Source organism: Crocodylus porosus, unplaced genomic scaffold (assembly GCF_001723895.1).
Source record: "Crocodylus porosus isolate Cpor-Errol unplaced genomic scaffold, CroPor_comp1, whole genome shotgun sequence".
Classification (NCBI taxonomy): domain Eukaryota; kingdom Metazoa; phylum Chordata; order Crocodylia; family Crocodylidae; genus Crocodylus; species Crocodylus porosus.
The window spans coordinates 263102-288365 of NW_017728923.1; the positions used below are offsets into that span (position 1 = coordinate 263102).

The following is a 25264-nucleotide window of genomic DNA, read 5'->3' on the forward strand; positions in this document are numbered from 1 at the left end:
CCAGCCAGGAGCTGCACCGACAGTTTGGTGAGTGCCGATGCTCACTGCACATGTGCTACACAGCCAAAGCAGAGTGCAACTGCAGCTCCCACATCCCTCCTGGATTTGCCTCTTGAGTATGGAGAAACAGACACCTCTTTAGCATAGCACACGATCCCTGTGGTTTCTATTTTGTTTGTCCCCGCAAAAGGTAGAGCCAGCTGGGAAAATTCAATACTTGAATGAAAATGGGCCACATTTCCACAAACTTTATCCCCAGAAATGCATCCCTGTTTGAACTCTACTAAGCAGCTTTGGTGCAGCATAGGGAGTTATGGCAATCTCTTCAGATACCCCTCCCGGGACATGGCAGCTGGTGCTTCCCTGGGAAGGAAGCATAATGGATTAGGGGCTTTTGTGGTATAACACTTTAGGCTTCCGTGGAGTTACATAAGGAACAAATTTGGCCCAGTAACAATCTGGGCAATTGCTTCCAGACCAATAAGAGTGGGATAGTGCATTGCCACTGTTACTCTGTCACTAGCACTGCTATGTGAAGGGTTAGCCCTCATTCCTGACAGAGTAAACACCTCTCTCCTGTTCTTCTCCAGAGCTGATAAAAAACTACTGTATATCTCACTGCCATCAGCACTGCTCCTAATCCATAGTTATGATGTTGCTGTTGTGTTGCAGGCTCACATCGAGGCAGTCCATGCTGACTGGAAGGAGTATCTCAATTTGCTGATCTGTGAGGAGAGCCATCTGAAATTTATGGAGGATTACCACAAGGTACCAGGCCCCAGGGGCTAGCAGGGCACCTGCTTCTCAATACAGCCCTAGGGGAGCATGTTCCAAGTTATCCTTTAATACTGGGGGTAGCACCACACGCTCTGGTATCTCTTCCCTGATGAGGTTAGATGATAGCATGCTAGACCCATAGGCTTGCAGATTTTTATGGCCTGAAGGAACTGTTGAGTATAAGGCAGGCCATTAACAATTTAACCTTGTTGCTTCAATGTCAAGCCCAATAACTTGCTTAACTAAACTGTGTTTACCAGAAAGGCATCCAGTCTCAACATGAAGCAAATTCACTCAAAAAAGAACACTGGTTTGTGGGTTAAGGTCCTGGCCTAGACCACAGGCCATCTGGATTTCCTTCTTGGCTGCAATGCACTTCCCATGTAACCTTGGGGAGTCATTTAGTCACCGTGTACCTCCACTCCCCACATGCATCCTCTGGAGCATGCACCCCTTCCTCCACAGGGTTAACATGTGACAAAGATAAATATACTAGCAAGCAAGGGGCTCTGAGAAAGGTGATTCTTCTGTGGGTCACGTTATCATTTTAACAGGACACCCTGGGGCCACAGTGTATGTGTTGTGAAGTCCTCCAGCATTACCTCCCTTTTCTAATTTCCTTCTTTGTCTGAATAAAGGAATAATCTGATCCCCTTCACAGTCCAGGACCAAGGGTGTTCCTCTATTGAGGGAGCCAGTCCTAGGCTGTTCTGCTTCTCAATTGTCAGGCCAACCCTTTGTCCACAGGCTGGGGCAAGCTGGTGCTGAAGGAACCTCAGCATGGACTGCTGCCACCTAGAGAGATGCAGGAGAGCAGATGCGTAGTCTTGTTATAGTTTTTGTGGAGATGCATGAAATCTCTCAGCAGGGGCCTGCATAAGGGAGAGTAGGAGATTAGATGTGCCCATACCCCATGGACTGACCTGGTACATGCTGAAGGTGTATTCACGTGTTTCCTTTGGGGGAGTATTATCTGAGAGAACACCAAGAGAAAACGTGCCTATCCAACTCACCTTTGCAGGCAGAAAACTGCACTGGATGGCAAGGGAGGCTCTGCAGAGAAATAAGTTGGGCAAGGTGGTTCTCTCACAAGCCACTCGGAGCATTTTCATACTCTCTTCAGAGGCAAAACAGCAGTGCCCAGCCCAGACAGCTCCTTTCTTAGGTGCCTGTTGATCACTGGCTGAAAAGACTGCCTGGTGGGCTGGTTTGTGTTCAGAATGGCTCAGCTCCAACTCCTCCCCACAGCTAGCAGGAGCATGTTAGGACGACAGACACAGAGCAGAATCTCTGTTTTATATACTGTTGTCACTGTAAAAAATGGAAAGATGAGCTCACAGTCCAGAGGTGACACTTGGCATCCAGAACCAAAAGAGGCAGGGAGCAAGAAAGTAGCCAGATGGTGTCCAAGCCATCTTACCTTCTGTTTATTAGGGACACTTGAGATTTGTTCTTGAAAACCCCTCTGTTAGGTCACAAAGGACCCAGGTCCAACACTGGAAAGACTAAGGAGATATAGGGCCAGATTTTCATGCTTCCCGAGGACAGCAGAGTGCTGACTAGGGGTGCAAAGGAACTGTTCTACACACAGCCCCCTCCTGCATACCTGGGCTCACTGGACTTCAGTGCAAGCTTGGCATAGTTTGCTGCAGCTTCTCTGTTTTGGTATGCTAAGCAACCAACAAGGGGGTATAGCACCAGCAAGTTCTGGCAGCCCGTTCTGGGCCTAAGGGGTTGGAGCTGTGGCTCTCTTTGGAACAAAAGTTTGCTTCACTTTTCTGCAGTTCCAAAAGGATGCCAAGGATGCCCAGGAGCTGCTGAGGAAGGTGGATACAGACCTGGATCAGAAATACAGCCCTGACTTTAAGGACAGATACCAGATTGAGTCTCTTCTTCGAGAGCTGGATGTAAGTAACCAGTGCAAGAAGGGGGGGATGGTTGGGAACATAGCACACATGCTGATAAGGGCAGAAACATTGATGGCATCAGAACTGGTACTGCCCAGAAAGCTGCTGGCATGTTAGTACGCTGTCTGCTCTTTGAACAAGGCAGGCAAAGGGGTGTAGACTCCCCTGGTTTCCTCTATCCACAGGCATTCACTTGTTGATTGCTCTGTGGTGGCCAGATTTTACATCATTCAGGGCTGGATTATTTTGTTTCTTCCATCAGGCTGGTACTTGTTAAAGCTAGGAGCACGATTTGAATGGCTGTTACAGGAGTCTATGCAGCCGCCCACTTGGGGAAGGGCAAGGCAGACCAGATGAGCTGGTCCCAGTGCACAGCACCATACAATCAGCACAGCTAATATCAGATATGCTCCACCCTAAGGCAGGCACACAACGACCTGCCTCTTTCTACAGACCCCCAAGCCTACACCTCCTCTACAGCTAACCCCCTCCCTGGATCAGGCAGATGCACACCTTGATTTGCTGGCCCTACCAGTTGGGGCTTGTTGCTAAGTGCAAAGGCAGGCCCTGGCTGGGGAGACTGGGACCCGGGGAGACAATTTTCTCATTCTGATCATTGGTCCAGGACCTGTGCTTGGTTCTGGCAGTATCTGGACTGGATCCAGCCCCCAGGCATCAGACCCACAGGCTCACTTAGTACATACTTCCTCACTATATTGTTACAACTGGATGCAAAGTAGTTTCACAAAGGAAGGCAAGCCATATGAGGAGAGGCTGAAGGAAAAGGCGCTTAAGAGGATAGCAGTCATGACAGCAGTGTATCTGAAGGGCTGCCATAAAGGTGAAAGAAAATAACTTTTCTCTCTCAGAGATTTCTAAGTGCATAGAGCAGGATATGGACCAGTGGCTTGAAGCTGCAGCAAAGCAAGTTCAAACTGGAGATCCAGGAAAACTTTGACACTGTTTGAACAGTGAGACAGTGGAACAGACTGGCTAGAAGTGGTGGAACTCCATCATTAGAGGGGTTCAAGAAGAGGCTGGATAAGCATTGACCAGGGATAATCTAGAAGTAGCTATGCTACACATGGGCCAGGAAGGAATTTTCTGCAAAAATTTGTCTTCCTCTGTAGCAAGGGAAGTGGCCCTCTTCCTTGAATCTCTAGAAGAAATTTTAACAACACACACCAGCAGGACATTGGGCATTGTGGTCCCTCTGTGTTACCTGTAGTGAGTCAGGGCACTAGGCTTTGAGTGTGTGACAGGGTTGCATGTGTAGTTTAAGTAATAGGTTAGACAAGGATTTGCTTGGGATGGTTTGGATTGGGCTGATCCTGCCTCATGTAGTCCAGGCAAGGGTTGGACTACATAACCTCCAGAGGTCCCTTCCCGCACTGTTTCTCTAAGGCTCTATGAAAACAAAGAGATTCAAACCTTGCCTGGCTTCTCAGGAGTCTCCCTCTCTGCTGCTGCCAGGTCCCATCTACACCTTAGGATGGCACAGTGGCCTGATTTGCTAAATGGGAGAATAGAACAGATGATTCCTATTAGATGTGATAGTTTAATGCCCAAAAGCAGCTATGACTCCTCTTGCTGTGGAATGTGAAATGCCAGGAAGATACTGGCACTCAACCAGCACCTCAGATTCAGCCAGTGGAAGGAATCACAGTCAAGGGGCGTGAGCAGCTCTTGAAGTGTTACACTATTAATACTCACACACCAGAGTTCGACTGTAAGAAGCCCACAGTCAGTTAGAGGACACCTATGCTTTACAATCCACTTTAGTTGTGCCCTAGCATCAGGGTCCATGGTCATTAATGCTGGGGGTAAGGTCTCTATCTGTGCACAGTGGGGCTCAGTCCCCCTGGTGCTCAGTCTGTGGCACATTTTCAAACTCCCTCATGGTCACAGCTGTGTGTCCCCTTTTGCTAGGACCAGGAAAAGGCTTTGGACAAGTACGATACAGTGGTGACATCTCTGCAGAAGCGCAGCCAGCAGGTCCTTCCTCTGAGGTTGCGTCGGGAGACTCCGCTCCAGCCCACCGCAGTGGAAGCTCTCTGCGACTATGATGGCGATCAGGTGCACGCCCCTTCCCGCCAACAAGTGCTTCCTGGGGCCCACCCATGGGCACTGCAGGAAATGGCTGACTGAAACCTTACCTTGCTGGTGCCAGGGAACAGTTAGGAACCTAGCATAAAAAGTGTGTTTGGCTGTATAGGTGCCTGACTTCACCTGGACAAGACAAAGGCCTCAGAATGAAATACAGGGAGGTTTTGGGGGCTGACTCATGGGGTATAGCAAATTTGGGCTCCAGAGGCAGCCATGATGCCCCCGGTGACCATGCAATTCTTGCCCCACTCCAGCTCTAGGGTGCCCTCCCCTGCTGACTTGTCTGCCACACCTTGATGTATTTAATTGATTGCAAGGAAGGCTGCCTAATGGGTTGTAGAGTGAGTCACTCATTTTCTTGACAGTTAGCAGGTCCCTCTCAGACTCCGCCATTTCAACCCTGACTTCATACTCAGTGGGCCCTGTCAGCCTGTCCATGCTTCCCAGGGCACCTGTAGCCTTCAGGGGTATTCACAGCCTTTGACCTCCCCTACAGCCATCCCATGCCTCCCTGGTGTTACAGTACACTCTCCCTTGTCAGGGTCTTAGTCTTTTTGGTCTCTGCCCCTTTTTCCTAGCCCAGCCGTCTAGTCCAGCCCACTGTGCTGGACCTGGCTTCTGGGCACCGGCTCACTTACTTCAGCCCTGGGCCCTTATGCACTGTCTCCACCCTGCTCTAGGTGCTGAGCCTGCTTTGGCTCTGTCTGGGCCTCCTGGCCCAATCTCTGGCCTGCTCTGGACACTGCTGGGACCTCCTTTCACCCCTAATAATTCCAAACCCAAACCAGTTCATAACTGGTGTAACAAGAAAATAAGCACACTGGCTATAACAAAAGCTAAACCTACGCTAGGTTCCCAGCATCAACAGCAGCTTACTGTCACAGAATCCATACCACCCCTTGACCTGGGGTATACCTCCCTGATAGCAAGCCTGCAGTGTCTTTCTTGCATCCTTAGAGGATTCCTGGGGGCAACAGAGCCCCTTCCCTTCCTGCAGTCTGCAGCCAGAAACTGTTCACTCTGGCTCAGGCACTAGGCTTATATGCTGGCTAAGCCCCGCCTCTTCTGGTCAAGTGATGCTCCAGCTGAGCAAGGGTTTCTTGTTAGGGCCTGAAGGCTGGTTGTCAGGGCAGCTTATGACTGCTGCTGTAGCAGCCTCACTGCTGCAAGAGCTAGGCCAGAGGTGGGCAATTATTTTGGGCGAAGGGCCACTGACTGAGTTTTGGCAAGCTGTCGCGGGTGGCATGGGTAGCCCCACCCCTTGACAGGTACCCCACCCTCAGTCACCATCTAGTGACTGGAAGTCCAGCCCCCTAACCCCTGACCTTAGCCCCTGGAAGTACTCCTTTCAGCAAGGGGGTTTGCCATTTCAGAACCAGAAAAATACCAAATTATATTCTAGAAAGTGGACATCTAAAACATTAATTTGATTTCAAAAAATATTTTTGTCCTGGTTTACATGTGTTTGTGTAGTGTGCATAGAGGTGATTGTATAAAATAGCTTAAAATGAAGTTTTACTCTTGTATATTGTGGGGGGTGGGTATAGGTTTGGGGGGGCTGTGGGTGTGTAGGGTGTGTCTGTGTGGGTGTGGGAGTTGTGGGTGTATGTGTGGATATGTGGGGTATGGATGGGTCTGGGGTTTGTGGGGGGATCTGTGTTGGGGGAGGGTGGCTGGGGTGTGTGAGTGGGTGTGAGGGTCTGCGTGTATGGCAGCATGAGGGGGAGGTGTGGGTGCATGTGTATGGTGGTGTGTGTGTGTGGGACTCACCCTACAAACACACACACACGCAGAGTCCCTACAAACACACACACACACACACACACACACACACACACACGGTACCGGCATGGGCCCATGCTCCCATGGTCCATTCATGCAACTGGGAGCCACATGGTGCTGGGGCAGGGTGGCAGGGAAATGGCTGGCAGGGGGGGGCTGCTACCTCCTGCTGCTGGCTCCCCCTGGGTCCTAGTGTCCCTGGGTTCTGCCATCGTTGTTAAAATGTTAGAAGCTCCTAGGCACTTTTTAGATCTGTTAAATGCAAACCATAAACAATTCACTATCCCCAAGAAGCTACTCCAGAGCTCCCTTTGTCTGGTCTTGTTACATTGCTAATGGAAATTTAACTATGATCCTTTGCACGTGTCACGGTTGAGTGATACTACACATCTGAGAGAGGTAATTCTCAGGAAGAGAGTAGAAGAAGTATGGTTCTTGCTGGTAGCCAACAGCCTGCAGCATAGGAGGGAAAGTCAAGTCCAAATAAAAAATGCAGGGATTCTACCTGCTAGCTCTGTCCAGCCGAGCAAAAGGATCTTATTTGCCTTGTGCTTCATCATACCTGTCCCAATAGGAACTACCCTGGTGTGAACGATTGTGGGAGGAGGACAGGATTTGGACTAAGAGGACTGAGGGAGTGGTATTCACAAGAGGCTTTATGCAGAGAGAGTTTGTGTAGCAATGACTCAGGCTCTGCCCATCCCATGTCAGTGTGGGATTAACATCTCAGTCCCTGGGCAGTTCCTCCAGGATGGATGAATGAAGGAGTGGCCCTGACTGTACAGAGTAGTGCTTGAAGTTGTTTACAATGGTGAATGTGGCTAGGGGTGCACCAATAGAGATTTTTTGGGCCAATACCGATAGCCAATATCTAAGGAGGCATATTGGCTGATACTAATTCAATTTCTGATACAGCTGCCTCCAGCTGGTAAATCTGGTGTGGTGGAAGGGGAGGGGAGAAGGAGTAGATGTGGACAGATCAACACCCCCTGCAGTGAGGGAGGGGGCGGGGGCAGGGGCAGGGGCAGGCGCTGCCCAGGTAGGGCGTGGGGGGGGCAGGGCCTGGAACCAGGCTCCTACTGCTGCTTACACCCTGGGAGGGCATGGGAGGAGTATGCCCCCCAGATCTGCATGGGTCATGGTAGGCTGCAGCTGGGGCTGTGCAGGGCTCTTCTCAGTGGGGGCTGGGCTCAGCACGGGTGCTGGCTGTTCTAGGAGGATGCTGCATCACTCTGCTTCTAGTGCCACCACCGCCAGCCACCCGGTGTAGCCCAGGCTCAATGCTCCACCTCCACCCATGTGCCAGGAGGAACTGGGGCTGCACTGGATGGCTGGTGGCAGTGGCACTGGGAGTGGAGTGGCAGCAAAATTTGGGGTGGATGCAGCATCCTTCCAGCACTGCCAGTGCCCACTCCAGGCCCAGCCCCTACTGAGAAGAGCCCCGGCTGTAGCTCACCCTGCCCTGCACCACCGAGATCTGGGGGGCACATGAGCCCCCCACCTTGTGCCCCCCCAGGGTGTAAGCAGCAGTGGGAGTTGCCTGCCCCTGCCCCCTTGCTCAACATGGGGGGCATTGATCTGCTCCCCCACCACGCCCCTTCCCTCTTCCCTCCCCTTCCACCACACCAGACTTACTAGCTGGAGGCAGCTCTCCATGCTGCCGACTGTGCTCCTCGCTGCTTGAGTGCTGTGCTGAGCATGGGCGTTTATCCGATACAGACAGTTTTCTTTATATTGACACCGATCTGATATCAGACCTATGTATCTATGCACCTCTAAATGTAGCTAATCCCACCCCTGCATGCCTGGACACTGCACTGATAATGTTGTGGCTGTTACTATGAGACCTTCCTCTGGGCTTCCTCACACAGCACAGGTTTGCACATCATAGGCAACTGGTGCCGCTTTAGTGGCGGGGGGCATGTGCCCCCCTGCGACCAGTCCTGCTGACCAGGGAGTGGGGTGTCCCCCCGTGGCCAATCTCACTGCTCGGGGAGACCTCCACGATGGCCAATCATAACAACCGCTTCTGGGAACAGCTAGCAATCAGTGATCAGCTGCCCCCCCTGCCCATCACCTAAGCAGCGAGTATAGCCAGACAGGGGGTGCACATGCCCCCCCATGCATTGCCACTTGCACATTCACATGTAAACTGCTTGCTCCTGGCAATCAGGCTTGTAGGATGAAGAGCGAACCCCATCCCCTCCAGCCTCCAGGGCATCAACAGTTGCGCTTTCCCTAAGGACCCTTACCAAAAACCTCTTAAGAATGATTGTGTCCATGAGAGTAGCTCTGTGGCTGGGTGTTAGCAAGGGCTGTTGAACTGAGCTCCTGCATCTACGTGCTAAATCATAGCGGGGTTTGCCATTCACTGACCTGCTATTGTGATTTGATTTTTGTCCTAGGGCCAGATCACCCGAGGAGTCCGCTACACCCTGAATAAGAACAATGGGGACACCTGGGACGTGGCAGACAGCTCAGGAAACAGCATCAGTGCCCCTGGGATCTGCTTTATGATCCCCCCTCCAGACCCTGACTCCTTAGCACTCACTGACAAGTATGCACTGCCAATTCCCTTTTGCATGTTAGCCCTAGGAAGCTGTCCCTGCTGTAAATGGACCATTTCCTTCCAGGTGACCCTACACCATGGGCTACAGCCATGCTCTGGCCACTTTCTGAACCAAAATGTTGTAACACCCTCAGGCCTCCAGCTTGGCTAGAAGGTGCTTCAGCAGTGCTTAATCTGAGTGCAGAGTCCAGCTTTGGAAGACCAGAGGCAGCAGCATTTTATTTTCCTTAGCACTGGTTCTTCCAAGACCCTGGGGCCTTTCCTTCCCAACCAATAAGTGCAGCAGTAAGCCCTCTTACTGCTTCTGGAAAACAGAAATGACATTGGCCTTCCATGCTAAGCTCTTTGTGAGCTGAACCCAGAAAGGGCTCCAACAAGAGCTCAGTGGTGTTTATAAATGCAGGCAAGTACTGGGCAGATGCTGGGGCTGTTTAGATGCTGTAGAGCTCTGTGGGACTGTCTCATGTTCTACCCAAATCATCAAAGTCTCCACCTTGTGACTGCCACTCTTGGGTGCCAATTAAGGAGGAATGGGGGTTTTTCAGGGGGCATCAGCAAGGCGCTGTCTATGGAGGCAAGATTCCAAAGACTGGAAATTATACTGGCCTCCCTTGAAAACAGAGTGCAGCTGAGTAATGGCTTCATTCAGGGGTGGGGCATGCAAACACCATCCAGAGCCTTGTCCCTGAGAGATGTCCCTTGTTGCTAGGATGAAGACCTTGGTTGTGATGAAATGCCCCCCCATGCAGTAGAGGCAACAGCTTAGTTAACACATAGGTGCCAGTTCTCCCAGTCACAGGCAGAGATGCTTATAACAGGCCAAGGAACAGGTATTAACCTCAGCATGTGCATGTTCTCCTTTGTAGCATTGCTGGTCAGTATGAGAATGTGAAACAGAAGACTACCAACAGCAAGAACACTCTGCAGCAATGCTATGAGGGACTGAAGGCAGACAGTATCGGAGGTAGGTCCAAATACCAGTAGCTTTTGGACAAAGGCTTTGCAGAGGCTTGTGATCAGAGAACTATAGCTCAGCGCAAACTTGTGGCAATAGGCTGCGCCAAGGCCCCCTGGCTTCTGTCACTTGGGCAATGGAGTGCTTGTGTGTTCTTGGGCAGAAGTGCATGTTTCTTTCCCTTCCTCTTGCAATAGGACAGTTTGGTCTTCAACCAGCTGCTTCCTTAGACTCTCAGTCAAGGCTAGTGCTCAATGAAGAGCTTCCAGTATTCATTCCTGTTTTCCTTACACAAATAGAGCAAAGCAGCTGCAGCCACCATGAAACCATAAGCCTATATTCTTCTCTCAAGAGAATTACAGAGGTTGAACTGTTGTTGGAGGGTGCCTTAGTTTTTCTGTGGCTCATTTGTATGGTAGGTGTGACACTGTTAGCCCTGGATGTGGCCAGGTATGTCTTTGAGACACACTCCCAGGTGCTTTATGCCTTCATAGATGTCCTGCTCCAAAACCCATCCTTGCTGTCTTCTGCTTGAACACTGAAAATAAACCATGGTGTTCCGAAGGTTTCCTCCTTGACCTATGGAGTCTTGCGCTATACCTGCCTAATGTAGGTCTTGCCAACTGCTAACAGAGGGGATTTTGCCAGCTAGAAGAATCACACCCTTGTCCAGGCATGCGCTCTGCAAAGATGGATTTTCCCTCAAAATCCTTTTGGAAAAGAGGCCTGCTTGTATGTTCAGGTGCTGCTCTAAGATCACAGTTAACACTGACAAGAAGTGGGTAAAAAGAATAACAAAGGATTTTAATAAAAAAAAACAAGCAGCAGCATAAAAGAAGAAATTAGTAACCATACACTGAGATACAGAGTTATGAGAACAAACAAACGGAAGGAAATATCAGAACAATAACCTATTTTTACCGTGCACCTTACATCGAAGGATGCAATTCCTATTCAGCTCAATGGGTCAGAAAGCAGCCTCTGACACTTCCATCAGAGCCTCTTGCAATTTCTCCTGCCAGGTTGCTTTACTCAGCCTGCTAGCTGAGGGACTCCAGTGTTTCCCTTGGCCCAGGAAAACTGAAGACTAACTTTGTTCTCAAGGCAAGGCTTAAGTATTATTTCTTATCTGGATACTTACATAACTCCCCCACTGGATTCTCAAAGAGCCCATAGTATGCCCCCCACACACGCACAATTCTCCGGTTATGCATGTGTTAACCAGAGCAAACATCTTTCCTGATTTAATTAAGACAAGGAGAATATTTGTAGCCTTTCAGACACAAAAATTACTTATCCAATATCTTAAACATGGTGTCTCTCACTTCATTTCCCCACTTCGAGAAATGTACTTCCAGTTCCCAGATACTATTCATGTAAGGGCTGTCCTTTTAAAAGGTAAATTCAGCATTGTCTGGAAGGGCAAGTTTTATAAGTCTCTTCCAGGTGCCAAAAAAACTCATTTCTCACCTGAAATCCATTATCAAATTGTGCAGTTGTGGCCTTAGTATAACATAAGACATACACTTTATATCGAATACCACAGTGCGTGCAAATATAAGAATGATAAGGCTAAATACTACCTGTAGAGATTACACATACTGTATCAGAAAAAACAAATTCAAGAAAACAGGCATGATACCCCATAAGCCCCCAAGATCATACTGGGGTCCATGACTGTTGGGACAGTACCCCACACCCCAGCATGGTGTATATGGTGAGGCAGTCTCTACTGTTGGCTTGCAGTGTGCTGTAAAGCTGTAGAGGAAAGACCATGAAGCAGTGTCAAGAAGCATATTGAAACCATCAATCTGGGGTACAGATTCCAAACTGTCCCATTCAGGAAGCTGGATGTCAGGTAGCTGGAAGCAGGACCTTAGATCCATATCCTTGTGACAAAACCTTTGCAGAGTGCTAGGTTTGAGAGCAGCACCTGGTGGAACTGAAGAGGAAAGGGGAGGGGGGGAGGTTGTACCATTAATACTCTACATGGTATATACAGCCTTCTTTTAGTGTTTGGGCCTAGCCCAACTTCTACTGCCCACACCAGCTAACCCAGTACCCTCTTGTTATCCAGATGCTGCATCCATACATGGGCGTCAGCTGCTAGCAGGGCTGGAGAAAATAAACAGTGACCTCGACAAACAGGAGAAGGCAATAACAGCAAACCTACGCCCCCCACTAGAGCAAAGTCGCACCGTGCAGGACAGTGCTGAGCGTTCAAAGGAGCTGAAGGTAATAGGGTAGAGAAGGTAGGGCAGGTACTTACATATCAGACATGCTTCTTAAGAGTGGAGGAGGGTGGGGGGTTAGAATGGCTAAGGTGGCTTGTTCCAGAGGCCTAAACTGAAGCCTCACTCTGGGCTTGTGATGAAGACTGTCCCCTCCCATGCCTTCACCAACTATTTGGGCAGGCATAATCAAAGATGGGTGGATGGGATTCTACTGGCTTTGTTCCCTTGTGCTTCCAGCTATAGACACTGGTGTGGCTCAACCACACTTGCATCATGGGCCATCTAGACAAACTATGACTAACCAAAAGTATGGTCTGTGCAGAGTGAACTGCATAACAGATTATGTCCACAATAGCTTTTGAGGTCAGATGGCTTAGGAGACAGTAAGCTTAAAAAAAAAAAAAAAAAAACAGGGGGGAAGAAGAGAAAGGGGAAAGTATAGTGAAGTGGAAGGTACGAAGAGGAAGGAAGGGAGTGTGAGATGGGGGAAGGGGAGTTGAGGTAAACAGTCTGTCATCACAAGGGAGGTAGAGGGTCCCAAGGGCCTAATGCAGCTACTTCTGTAGTAGCCCCACTAGCTGAGGCTTCACATGCCAATTACTGTAGCAAATGCCACGAAGGAATTCCTAGCCATGGGCAATTAACACCCAAAAAACAGCTAGAGCAGCATTTCTCAACCCATGGGTTGTGACCCAAAAATGGGTCACAAGAATATATCAAAAGGGTTGTGAACAAACTTTAAAAATGGGTTTTCCTGCAAGGGGAAAAACACAGGAAACCATGGCTGTTCCCTTGCAGGCTGGCAGAGCTCCAGCCTGTGAGAGGCTGCTTCAGGCCAGCTCCCAGTGCCCCACACATGAAGGGGCCCGGGGGTGGAGGGCAGCAGGTCAGGAGTGAGGGGCACTGGGTCAGGACTGGCCACTGATGTTTTCAAATAGGTCATGGTAGAAAAAAGCTTGAGAACCACTGAGCTAGAAAATGGCTGGAAGGTTTTGCCGTCATTTTAATGTTAACTTATTCATCTGTGACCTGGCTGCCTATGCTCAGTGATGTGTTTACCTTGATAAAAGTCACCTGTCTCCACATACTGAGAAAGAAATGAAAAGGCAGGAAAATGCCACTAATGCTAGGTGGAACTGCTCCCCCCATAAAGCTTAGCTCCAGCTTCCCAAAGCAAGGTTGCTTGTGTTTGGAGCTTGAACACCGCATGCCCCCAGAGGCTAGGGGAGTATGGCGAGCTCTGGCAGGTGGTGGTGGCAGTCAGTGGCAGGGCATGCTGGTGGTAAGCAGGGAGTTCCCGCAGGCAGCTGCAGAGCTTGGAGGTGGGGCAGGGGGGAAGGGGGTGACAAGTGCTAACCAGTGACCAGCAACCACCCGCAGACACCACCAGCAGTGTTGGTGGTGCCTTCTCATAGGGGGTACACTGCCACGCTCAGGGGGTGCACATGCACCCACATTCACCCCCTACATGTTGCCAATGATTTGGAGTACTGCTTTTTACTGGGAACAGAGACCCTATTCCCTCATCTTGGCAGAAAATTCCATCCCCTCCATGGTGTCAAAATGCCAATAGCCAGTAAGTTGTTGTGGTTGGAACCACAAATGGATAGTCCGTAAGCAACTCAGGCATACATTGGAGTCAGGAGAGAAGAGCAGCATGCTGGATGTGTAGCAAGTAAAGAGGATATAAATTTTTGGAGGGTGAATTCAGGTCAAACAACTTCATTGTATTGCATCATTATACCAAAAACTAATGCCTGTTACAACATAATCCAGTTTGTCCCTGAATGCCCCTCTACCAGAAGGATGGTACCAGTACCTTATCCCAATGCATGGTGGTCTATGTGACAGTGATGTGTCCTCACCCATCTGGACCACAGGACATACTCTCACTCAAACATTCCTTCTGGCTCAAGGAAGCCAAGAATTGCTGGCTTGTTCATCCCGTGGTTGCAAGTGTTTCCTTCTCATTGCAGAATATCACTAACGAAGTCCACCAAATTGAGCCCGAGAAAACAAGGAAGGTCCAGGAGTGTGAGACCTTTATTGAATCGGTTCCTAGCACTGGCAGTGCCGCTTTGGTGAGGAACAAGGTCGAGGAAACTAACAACAAGTATGACCGTGTGGTCCAGCTGCTAAACGCTGCCCAGAAAAAGTAGGCCGTGGTTTGGAACACATATAACTTAACCCTCTCAGGAGGCTGGGATTACGGGTATCTTGTAACATTCTTCCTCTTTACAGGGTTGATGTGGCCAATTGCCTGGAGAAGTGCCTCCAGCAAGGCAGAGACCTGCTGTCTACCTATGAAAATAAACTGGTTATAGATGACACTGTACCAGAGGATGCAAGGGGCCTAGATTGGAAGACAGAAGAACTATTAGTAAGTGTTCTTTTGGGTTATTGGGCTACTTGTCTTACGTGGCAATGTGCTTGAAATGAATGTGTACACACATGTACACACACACGAAAATGCAGGGACCAGCCCAAAAGCAGTAGGTTGAGAGAGGGCCTAAAGAAGCTGAAGCAGAGCAGTAGACTGTGTGTGTACTGTAGAGTTTCTGCCATCATGAAACAGTAGGCAACTTTAACAGGTGGTAGTGCTGTTCAGGGATCCCCAGCACAAAGCACCCAGCATCTCCCCGCCACCTTGGTAAGCTCTTAATTTGGCAAGCCAAAACCCTAATGTTGGCTGAGAACATGCCATTTGACTCAAGGACTAAAACTGAACCCAGGATGACACAATAGCTTGGGGAAGAACACACCTGTGCAGTGAAGGATAGGGATGGATCCCTTCTGTGGCATCAAATGACACTGTGGTGCCCTCTTCTGTGGTGCTTGACTCCCACTTCCCCTGGTCCCTCAAGGCTGTCCCTCCTACTCACCTGCCATGCCTTCTTGTTATTGGTTTGTTTGTTTATTGCTTTTTTAAAAAAGATTGGGAAGCTGCCCAGGGCCCAGAGGGAATCCAATCCATGGCCAGGCCGCTCTCTGTGCAGTCTGCCATGGCTTTCTGGCTTTATTGGTGTCTTTGGACACCAGGTGCTGTAAGAGCTGTGTCTGTGGCCTCTAATCACACCTACAGCTATGCTCATGCCTTGCAGATGTTGCCAGTTATAATCTCAGCAGGCAGCTTGCCCCAACACAGTGTTTGGCCCTCAGGCCTCAAAGCCTTTGTTTGGGCTTTAGCCTTCCTGGTTTTGCCCCCCACCCTTTCTCTAGCTAAGCCCCCTAGTCTAAGGCCCACTGTCCTAGACCTCAGCTCCTAGGTTCAGTCCTGTCCCTTGGTCTCACCCTTCTTGTGCTTCAGGTCTCCTGCTCTTGCCTTTCTCGGGCCCCAGTCCTGGCCCTCTGCACTTCAGGCTGCCTTTGTATCATCTTGCCTGGCTCAGGCATAAGCTATCTTAGATTCTGCCTGCCTGTCCTGTGCCTGGCCCTGGCAGGGCTCCAAGCCTCCAGTGCCCTTAGGTACTCCTGTGGCACTCACCCTGCCCTGACAGGATCAATAGCATGTCTCTCTGGCACCCTGTGGCCTCCTTGTCATCCCTTACAACCACCACACCTGGTCCACCAGTATAAACTAGAGCATAAAGCAGTCACTTAAACAAAACATCCTGGCTCTGGGTAAACAAATTTTAAAAAACCCCTCAAGGTCGCTTTAACAAAAACCTCCCACACTCTGGGTAAACACACTTTGGAGCAGCCCTTATCCCCCAGGTTCCCACCTGCTGTTAGAGTGCTCCGATGTCTGCAAGGGTTCTTGGACAGCCGCTCTCCCCGGGGAACTCCAAGAGCTCAGCTCCCTGCAGGGCACTCTCTCTGCCTCCAAGGCATGTGGCTTCTCTACCTGGGATGCTCCTTGCCTGAGTCAGTGACTCACTAGCCCACACAGGTGTTCATCTTGAGGGCTAATGGACAGGCTCAATCTTCCCTGCTGCAGTTTAGGTCGGCTGCATATAGCCCTGGTCTCAGCTGTTTATCTGCCGACATGCCAGGCTGGCCAGCCACAGTCTCTCCCTTTTTAGCAACAGAAGCACCTGGCTCCCTGTTGCATCCTGCCATCAGAACTGGCATTGCTCTTGTCAAGCTCAATAGAAAGGCTGAGAACTGAATAGCCTAGAGCCTGACATTCTCTTTTAGAGGTGGTCTCTTTAGAGCTCAGGGTCTTATGCTGAGACTTCTGCAGTGGCCTTTGGAGCTAGTGCACCAACAGAGACATGATTCAGCTCTCAAATACTGTAAGCTGGAAAAATTAAGAAGTTAAGAAGGGAATAACCAGAAAGAGGGCATTTTCCCTTCCCTCCCTCTGAACAGACCAACCAGATGGCTACTTATTTAAAACTTAGCCTTTCACATTGCATTTCTTCAGCCAGTGATCCAACAGCACCTACAGCATTCACATGTACTTGGCCATTATTTAACCCTCAACGCTGCCACCAGGTACTGTTGGCATGGAAGGCCACCACCAGGCAAAGCATGAAAAACGTGGGAGATTACTTTGAATGCAACAGGGAGAGTGTTTTTCTTTTTCGCTTTGTTTCTATAGTCCAAACAGCTGGGCAGCCAGTTGGCACTTGGATCAAACTCTTCCTGTTAACCAGATTTCTTCCCAACTGGTTTGATCAGGTGATCTGTAGTGAAATTAATGTTTACCATCCCTCACCATTCATAAGTCAGAATTGAGCAGCAGTTGCATTGAGTCATAAAGAATTCTGGGGTGGAAGGGCTAGAGGGGAAAGCTGTTGTGATGAGGAATACAATTAAAGCTGAAGCAGTAGCCAAGGCCAATCAGAGAAGTCTTTGGTGAAAGCCTGGCATTTCTATATGAATTCTCTTCCCAGGCCATGGGCTCTGAGCTACAGTCCAAAAGGTCCTTGCTCAATGAGGCAGAGCAGAACTTACAAAAAGCAAAGATATGCTCCAGCACCCTCGCCAGCAGGTTCCAGGAGCATTGCCCTGACATCGAACGACAGGAAGCAGAGATCTACAAACTCAACCAGCGCTTCAGCAACCTCAGCAAGCAAATCGACCACAGGTGAAGCTCCAAGAAGGCTGACTGGGAGAAGGGCAGCCACATCAGTGTTAGAGATCCACAGCAAGTCCCTCATTCCCTACTGCACAGGTTTTTACCATGAGAATGTGAACAAAACCAAACCTGGAGGAAATTCAGTACTGCTCATGTTAGACCCAAGAGTAGGCTTTTACAAGAACTGCAGTTTCTGCTGCAAGAGCACAAAGATCTTTGTCTCTTCCATTACACTCCTGCTGCCCAATTCCCTCCTCCTCTCCCCCATTCCCACTATTTGCCCATTTCTGGATGATGCAGCATCCAGACTGGCCCCACCTCATTATGTGTTGTGACTTAATTGTTCATACACTGTATTGTGCATGTCTTTGAATATAACTTTGCTTTTCCTTAAGGGAAAAGCTTTGAGCTGGTACAGTGTGTAGTGCTGTGCCTATCAACAGCTATATTGCATTGTGACCTCAGTTTTACCCTACCTCCAGGGCTAGTTATAGGATAGCTTGATAGGCTTCCCCAGCAGACTGGGAACGCAGCATTACTGCATCAAATGTTTTGTTAGTCACCCACACGGAGTGAAGCAGTATCTGAAACTGGAGAAAGAAGAATAAAACACCCTCTGTTGTAAGGTGGACTGGAGAAAAGTGTAGTTCATTACTGCAACTCCTGCAGAAAAGGATGGCCTTTTGGGGAAAAACTAAGGCTCAGTTGGTGGGGGAAGAGGAAAAGTATTGAAATTACCCAAGACATTTTCAGGAACAAATAGGTTTGAGAGTATAAAAACTCCTTCCCCTTTACAGATCTCAGATGCTGCAAAAGGCAAAAACGTCTTATTCTGACTACCGTGCAGGCTATGACGACATCACGCAGTTCCTTTCCAGCATTTCTAACTATGAGCCACAGGAGACTGACAACATTCAGCAAGTGGAGACTAAGCTGAAGAACCAAATGGTAACTCCTCACTGTGCTATAAAGAGCCTCTCATTTCACCTGCAGTCACCAAAACTAGTCCCTGTGGATGTGCCAGCCACCACCACCAATGGGTCTGATGGCACAGCAGAATTAATATGGCCTGGATTTGATAAATAAATGTTACTCAGCTATGTGGGAACAGAGGAGCATGGCCAGGGCCCCATCTGGACTCCAGCATTGTATTTAAAACAGAATTGTTGAGTGCTCTTGCACTCTACTCCTCAAGGGAAAGTCAGGTAGAAGAAACCCCCCAACCCGTCCCCCCCAAGCCAGAAAGCAGGTGAGAAATGCATCCACTCAAGTCATGTACAGGGAACTGGGGAAATGAGAGAATCCAGAGTGGGCCCTGTTGGGACAACACAGAAAATAATAGAAAGGAGGGTGGGGGTTTGCAGACATGAGGCTCCCTTTATTTACAAAAGAAGACAACTTCTCTCTTTTATTTTTAAGTTTGTCTGTGTTTTTCCAGATGCTGCTGAATGACATTGCAGGCAAGGAGGAGGCTGTACAGAAAGTCTCTGCCAATGCCCAGCAGTACCAGCAAGCTGTGAAGGTAAGAAGCATGATTCCAGTACTGTGGAACTTTTCAGCCTGATAGCAACAGCAGCTGAAAGGAAACTACAGTGGTCCAAAATGCCCAAGTAAAAGAACAATGGAGAAAAGGACAACTTAGGTCCAACCCCTGCCCAGTGGTCCGGCCAGTCATTTAACGTGCCTATTTTTAGAACACTTAGTAGAACTGTTACTGGGACAAAGGTCTTGCTATGTAGAGACCCTATCATCTTTCATTGCCTACTTAAGGAAGACAGAAGGGTAGCACAAGAAAAAAGCTCAGGTCCAGGTAGAAGTGGAGGGACATTACCTCCCCAGAGGATTATATTGTCATTTGTCTTATGCAAGTGTTCTCCCCCAGGACTATGAGATAGAAGCGGAGAAGTTACGATCCATTCTTGACCTGGAAAATGGACGGAACGGTTACACAAGCAAGAGACCCAGACTCCAGTCCCCAGCTGCTAAAGTGAAAGAGGAGGTGAGTCAGCAGTGGCTTTTGGAGAGGCTAATGCAGGGTTGCTGCTTTGAGGTGCAGTCCATCATGTGGGCAAGGATTTTAATGTTGATGACATCCACCACACAATGGGGGCAGGAATTCTTCAGCACCAGTCAATTTCTACCTGAGGCATCTTGAGATGAGTTAGTAAGAGAGATCTCATGCAAGTACTTCCTACCAAATAAGCCTTAACACCAACAAGACTCTTAAACAGAGGAGGATTTATAGGCAAAAAAATACTTTGTGAAACTACAACCATCACAAAGGCTATGCAGGTTTTATGACACAAGCTACTTTGTGGACATACAGCCTCTCCTTTGGCTCTCAGCTCATCCTTCATAATCTGTTGCACCAGGTGAGCAGAAGTCATCCACATGTCAACTGCATTCTTCATTTGTTATCACTCCTTCTATAAGCAAAGTAGAAGTGTGGAGGCTGCAGGGAAGGAAGCTATTTATCAGTGCACGGAGCTACTAAATAAATCTCCCCAAAGCTGTGAGATCACAGCAGCAGGAAAGTTTTGAAAGAAATATATTTAGGGTGAACATGTAAGCTCCCCTTTTCTGCACAAGTCCCTGTGTCTTGATTCATGAAATCCTGATTGATTGTTCTGCCTGTGCTCTTTTCTGAATGCATTTGTCTCCTAGGAAGCAGTTCTGGCTGCTAAATTCACTGAAGTTAATGCTGTCAATAAGCAAAGGCTGCAAAACCTGGAATTTGCTCAGAATCTCCTGAGACAGGTAAGGTATAAATTGCAGGACTGGATTTAGTCAGATGAAAGGCAAGGTTTGGCCTTTCAGCACATGCTTGCCCTGCAGCTTACAACTTTGTACAGAAGGAGGGGAAAATTAAGCTTTCCATGTCATTGCAATGGATTTAGGGATTTATATATACAGTAGTTGAAGCAACTTGATAAACTTCACTATGCTGAACCAATCTTGTTCCAACAGAATAATTAATGCATACATATGATACACTGAACTGGAAATAGATCTAGCTAATGTGTTATACCGTGGGAAGAATTACTTAGCAGGAACTCAGTTTGAACCCATCTGTCAAGATAAATCTAGTCCACCCAGTGACCTCATCACATTATTTGATGCGACAGCCAAGTGACTTTTTCCCTTGCCAGGGCAACACCAGATTTCCTTTTCTAGACAGCCACACCCCTCTACCACATAGCAGTATCGGAAAGTTAGGGTGGTAGTGAGCCCTGCTTGGAAATCCATTGACTAGTTGTCTAGAAGCATACTTGCCAATATGCAACATTCTACAGTTTTCAATGGATCCCTCCCAACCCCCTTAATTCATTTTTTATGTTCTCCTGTAGTTCTGCCATCATGACAATGAAACTGGCACCAAACTAGTAACTGCTAACAACCATGTCTTTATCATCTGCTTTTCCCCCCTCTATTAACAGCAACCAGAGGTGCAAGTGATGCAGGAGTCTGTCCAGACCAGCAAGTCAGAGAAGCCACTTCAGGAAATCTGGAAGCTAAAGAAAGAACTTGAGGATGAGACTCAGCGTCGGCAGGAGCTGGAATCGGAGATCAAAACCATCCAGAATAACATTGTCCACTTACAGAACCAGAAACCCCAAGAAACTGTGGTTAAGAAAGAACTGTTGAAGAAAGTGCCAGACCCTCAGCTGGATGAGAACTTACACAAAATGCAGCAAAGCCTGGCAGAAGAACAGCGCAAGAACCAGGTGCTACAGGATGAGCTGGAGACTCTGAAACTGAAGCTGCGAGCCCTAGAGTACGAGAGGAGGGAAGGAGGTAGAGAGTATGTGGTAAAGGAGGTGCTGCGTATTGAGCAGGACAAAGCACAAGCAGATGAAATCCTAAAGCTGAAAGAAGAGCTGGAGGAGCTTAGGAGGCAAGAGGGAACCAGAGAGAATGAGGTCACCCTCTTGCGCCAACAGATCTTTGTGTTGTCCAATGAGAAGAACACAGAGCAGGAGAAGGTGACTGAGAAGGAAGTGCTGAAGCTGCAGAATGACCCCCAGCTGGAGGCAGAATTCCAGATGCTGCAGGAGAACAAGCAGAGGGAGAGTACCCTGAGGCAGAAGCAAGAGGAAGAACTCAGCTTCCTGCAGGACAAGCTAAAGCGGTTGGAGAAGGAGCGAGCCATTGTTGAGGGCCAGATCACAGTGAAGGAGGTGCTGAAGGTGGAGAAAGACCTCACTATGGAGAGAGAGGTGAACGAGCTGCGGCGGCAGTACGAAGATGAAAAGTCCAAGAACTACTCCAATGAGAGGGAAAAGGCTGAGCTGCTCAGGAAGATCCAGGTCCTAGAGGAGGAAAATGCTAAGGTGGTCATCCAGGAGAAGGTGCGTGAAATTGTGCGCCCCGATCCCAAAGCTGAAAATGAAGTGGCCAACCTTCGCCTGGAGTTGGTGCAGCAGGAGAGGAAGTGCCGAGGCGGGGAGGAGCAGCTGAGGACCTGCCAGACTGAGCTAGCCACTCTCAGAAACAGAGGACCCCAGGTGGAGGTGAAAGAAGTTATCAAGGAGGTCATTAAGTACAAGAATGATCCAGAGACCGAGAGGGAGCTGCAGAGACTCTGTGAGGAGATTATGGACAGGACGGGTGCAATTGAAAGAGCTGATTTGGAAATCTATCAGCTGAAGCAAGAGATTCAAGTCTTGAAAGACACCAAGCCTCAGGTGCAGATGAAGGAAGTGGTTCAAGAAATTCTCCAGTATCGGGAAGACCCCAAGACCAGGGAGGAGGTGGAGTTCCTGAGAGCTCAGCTAGCAGATGAGCAGAAAAAGCATATTGATCTGGAGAGGGAGCAGCTGCTTCAAGAGGAGAAGATCAGGCAGAAGGAGGAAGAGCTGTCACATGTGAGAGAGAAAGTGGTTCAGCAGGAAGTGGTGAAGTATGAGCAAGACCCCAGCTTGCAAGCAGAGGTTAATTCCTTCTCTCAGAGCATCGAGAACGAGCTGATGCAGATCGACTGCCTGCGGGAGGAGATGCGTAAGCTGCAGCGGAGGAGATCTGAGTTGGAGCGCCAGCTGGAGGAACTTGAGAGAGAGAGGCAGGCCCGCAGAGAAGCTGAACTTGAGGTGCAAAGGCTGAAGATCAGGCTGAATGAGCTGGAGGAGCAGGAAAGGGAGACTACAGAGAGAGTGACTGTGAAGCAGAAAGTAATCCTTCAGCAAGACCCACAGCAGGAGAAGGAACACTCCCTCCTCAAGCTGGAGTTAGAGGAAGAGAAGCACCGAAGGCAAGTCCTGCAAGCAGAGTTAGAAGCCCTAAGCAAGAAGCTCCTCACACTGGAGAGGATGGAGGTCAAAGAAAAAGTGGTCTTTTCCGAGAGCGTTCAAGTGGACAGAGGGGACACCGAGTATGAGATTCAAAAGCTAAAGAGCAACCTGGAGGAGGAAAGCCGGCGTAAGAGGGAGCTGGATGCAGATATGAATCGGCTTGAGGCCCGGCTGTCTGAGGTGGAATTCAGCAATTCCAAGTCCTCAAAGGAACTAGACTTCTTGAGGGAGGAAAACCACAAGCTCCACCTAGAAAAGCAGAATCTGTTGATGGAAACCAAGAGGCTGCAGTCAGAGATTGAACTCACAGCAACAGAAGCTTGGGACTTAAGGAACATGACCCAGGTGGACAGTGGAGTGAATCTGGACTCCAGATTCCAGACCTTAGAGAGAGAACTGGAAGATCTGAAGAAGTTGTCCAAAGAAAAAGACACAGAAATTGAGCAGCTTCAGAATCGCCTGAAGACAGTAGCCATCAAGAGAGAGCAAAGAGAGAACCACCTGCGACGTTCTATTGTGGTCATTGACCCCGACACAGGCAAAGAGATGTCTCCAGAGGAAGCTCACAAGCTTGGCCTCATTGAATGGAGCTTGTTTGTCAAGCTGAAAAGCCAGGAATGCGACTGGGAGGAGATCACTATCAAGGGGCCCAATGGAGAATCCTCTGTGATCCTCGACAGGAAGTCTGGCAAAGAATTCTCAATTGAGGATGCCTTAAAGAACGGAAGGCTAACCATGGCTCAATATGATAGTTACCTCAACAAACAGATATCCATCCAGGAGCTGGCAGTCTTGGTGTCTGGAAGTAATTACAAAATGTTCCATCCATTCTAATTAGAAACTTTTATTCAAGCAGCTTGGTGAGAGCTGCACAACTTATTACAACCCTAGACTGCTGCAAGTCATTGCCTCCCTTGCGTCTTCCAAATTACTAGAGCTTTCTTTTGCATGGTCCATCAGGAGGGTGCTATGAAGCCATACTGTTTGCTGTATTTGTTGCAGAAAAAGCATTTGTCAAAGTTATGCTTAACCATTCTTCCCCACTTTACCTGGGCACATACTCCCACAGAAAATGGGTAAAGTCAGATCAACATCTCACATTCACAGTGTCCAATTGGAAATAGGTTGTCTGTTGGTATAATTCTTTGTGTGTGAAATCTGTATTTCTCCTCAGAGGATAGATATGCAAGGAGCTGTATAAGAAGGAACAAGAAAAGGACTAAAGGTCGAGACTCAAGGAATGCCAGCAGAACATTTTAAGCAAAAATGTGCATTTGAAAATCTAAAGCCGGACACTTGCATTACATACATTTGACTAAACAATGGTATCTTCATCTGCAAAAAGCAGTTGAAAGCTCAAAAATGAAATTTGCATCTTAATTGTGTAGTCATTATGTTAACATCTAAATGGCTGCTTCTATTAAAACTTTGTTCACCTGAGTGCCTATAATGAGGAATAGGGGACAACCCCCACCCCCAGCAGTTTGATGCAGTAAACCCTATATTGAAGGAGATATTCATAGAGATCACCCAGAATCTTGTAAAGAGATATCAATGTTACAGTAAGAAAAGTTACAGTAACCAAATGCAGAGATGCTTTCTAGAGACACTTGTGCTTCCTTCATGGTTAAAAGCCATTCATGCCCGTATTTTACTGACTACAGTTACATTCATTTACATGTATCATTTATTTGTATAAGGGAATGGGAAATATAGGGCAATTCTATTTATAGCACAAAATAAAAATGTGGTGGTTTAAGCCAAGGGTTTACTTTTGCTTTTTTAAAATTGATAGTCTGTCTCTATATTGCTCTAAAAAAGGGAGGGGCTGTACCCAACACCCATGTTTCCTAAATATAAAACAGGAATATTCAAGTGTGGTACCTGTATCATTCAAGATGTTGGTTGAGTCTACTTGCAAGGAAGGCCTCCAGCTGATCCACACATTGTCCTCACAGGTGAGTTCCAGGCAGGTTTGGTGTTTGGGTTAGTTTAGGAACTTCTGCCTTAATATACAGCACCAGTATGAAAAAGGCCCCATGAGTGCTCAGTTTACCTATACAAGAGTTTTTCCCCATCTGTCAGTGCTACAGTCTGAGTTTGGGATCTGGAAGACAAGCTGGGCTCTTTCCACATCATGTATTAATTCTACAGACCCAATTCTGCACTTACCAACACCCACATGGAAGTGTCCAAGTTTACAGAGCATCATCTGTGCAGTCCCACTGCCTTCTACAAGCTGATACAGAGGTAACATTCTGGAACCTGGCAAGCCATTTTATTCATCTCTCTATAGCTATGTTGACTCCTCCAGGCTAACAGCTTACCTCACTGTCCATAACTCTCAGTGCACGTAGGATTCTCTCAATTTAGGGTGGTGCCTTTCTACTAAAATTACACTTAGGTGTAAACCAGATTTTGAAAAGACTTGCCAATTAAAAGGGCATCAACCAAAATAGAAGTAATTATGTTACCAGGGACTGGTATATGCAGAAAAAGTGATCTTCTTGCTTGAAAACATACACATGATAAGGAAAGAGACTGAAACAAATGTTTTGGAAACTTTGAAACGATTTATTCAGTTGCTCTGTACAAGATTAACAGTTTTCACACCACCCCCATC

At 48.3% G+C, this 25264-nt stretch overlaps 1 protein-coding gene across 1 annotated transcript in view; it reads left to right on the forward strand.

The window, feature by feature from the left end:
• PPL (periplakin) overlaps positions 1 to 24405 on the forward strand; it is a 55153-nt gene extending 30748 nt beyond the window's left edge. The window contains exons 9-22 of the mRNA XM_019539826.1: positions 673 to 768; positions 2562 to 2684; positions 4614 to 4760; positions 8978 to 9129; positions 10008 to 10105; positions 12174 to 12331; positions 14307 to 14485; positions 14572 to 14710; positions 17169 to 17362; positions 18151 to 18301; positions 18792 to 18875; positions 19236 to 19352; positions 20018 to 20110; positions 20791 to 24405. Coding sequence (XP_019395371.1) covers positions 673 to 768; positions 2562 to 2684; positions 4614 to 4760; positions 8978 to 9129; positions 10008 to 10105; positions 12174 to 12331; positions 14307 to 14485; positions 14572 to 14710; positions 17169 to 17362; positions 18151 to 18301; positions 18792 to 18875; positions 19236 to 19352; positions 20018 to 20110; positions 20791 to 23475 — 4416 coding nt within the window. The 3' untranslated portion in view covers positions 23476 to 24405. The remainder of the gene's footprint in view (positions 1 to 672; positions 769 to 2561; positions 2685 to 4613; positions 4761 to 8977; positions 9130 to 10007; positions 10106 to 12173; positions 12332 to 14306; positions 14486 to 14571; positions 14711 to 17168; positions 17363 to 18150; positions 18302 to 18791; positions 18876 to 19235; positions 19353 to 20017; positions 20111 to 20790) is intronic.
• The last annotated feature ends 859 nt before the right edge of the window (positions 24406 to 25264 follow it).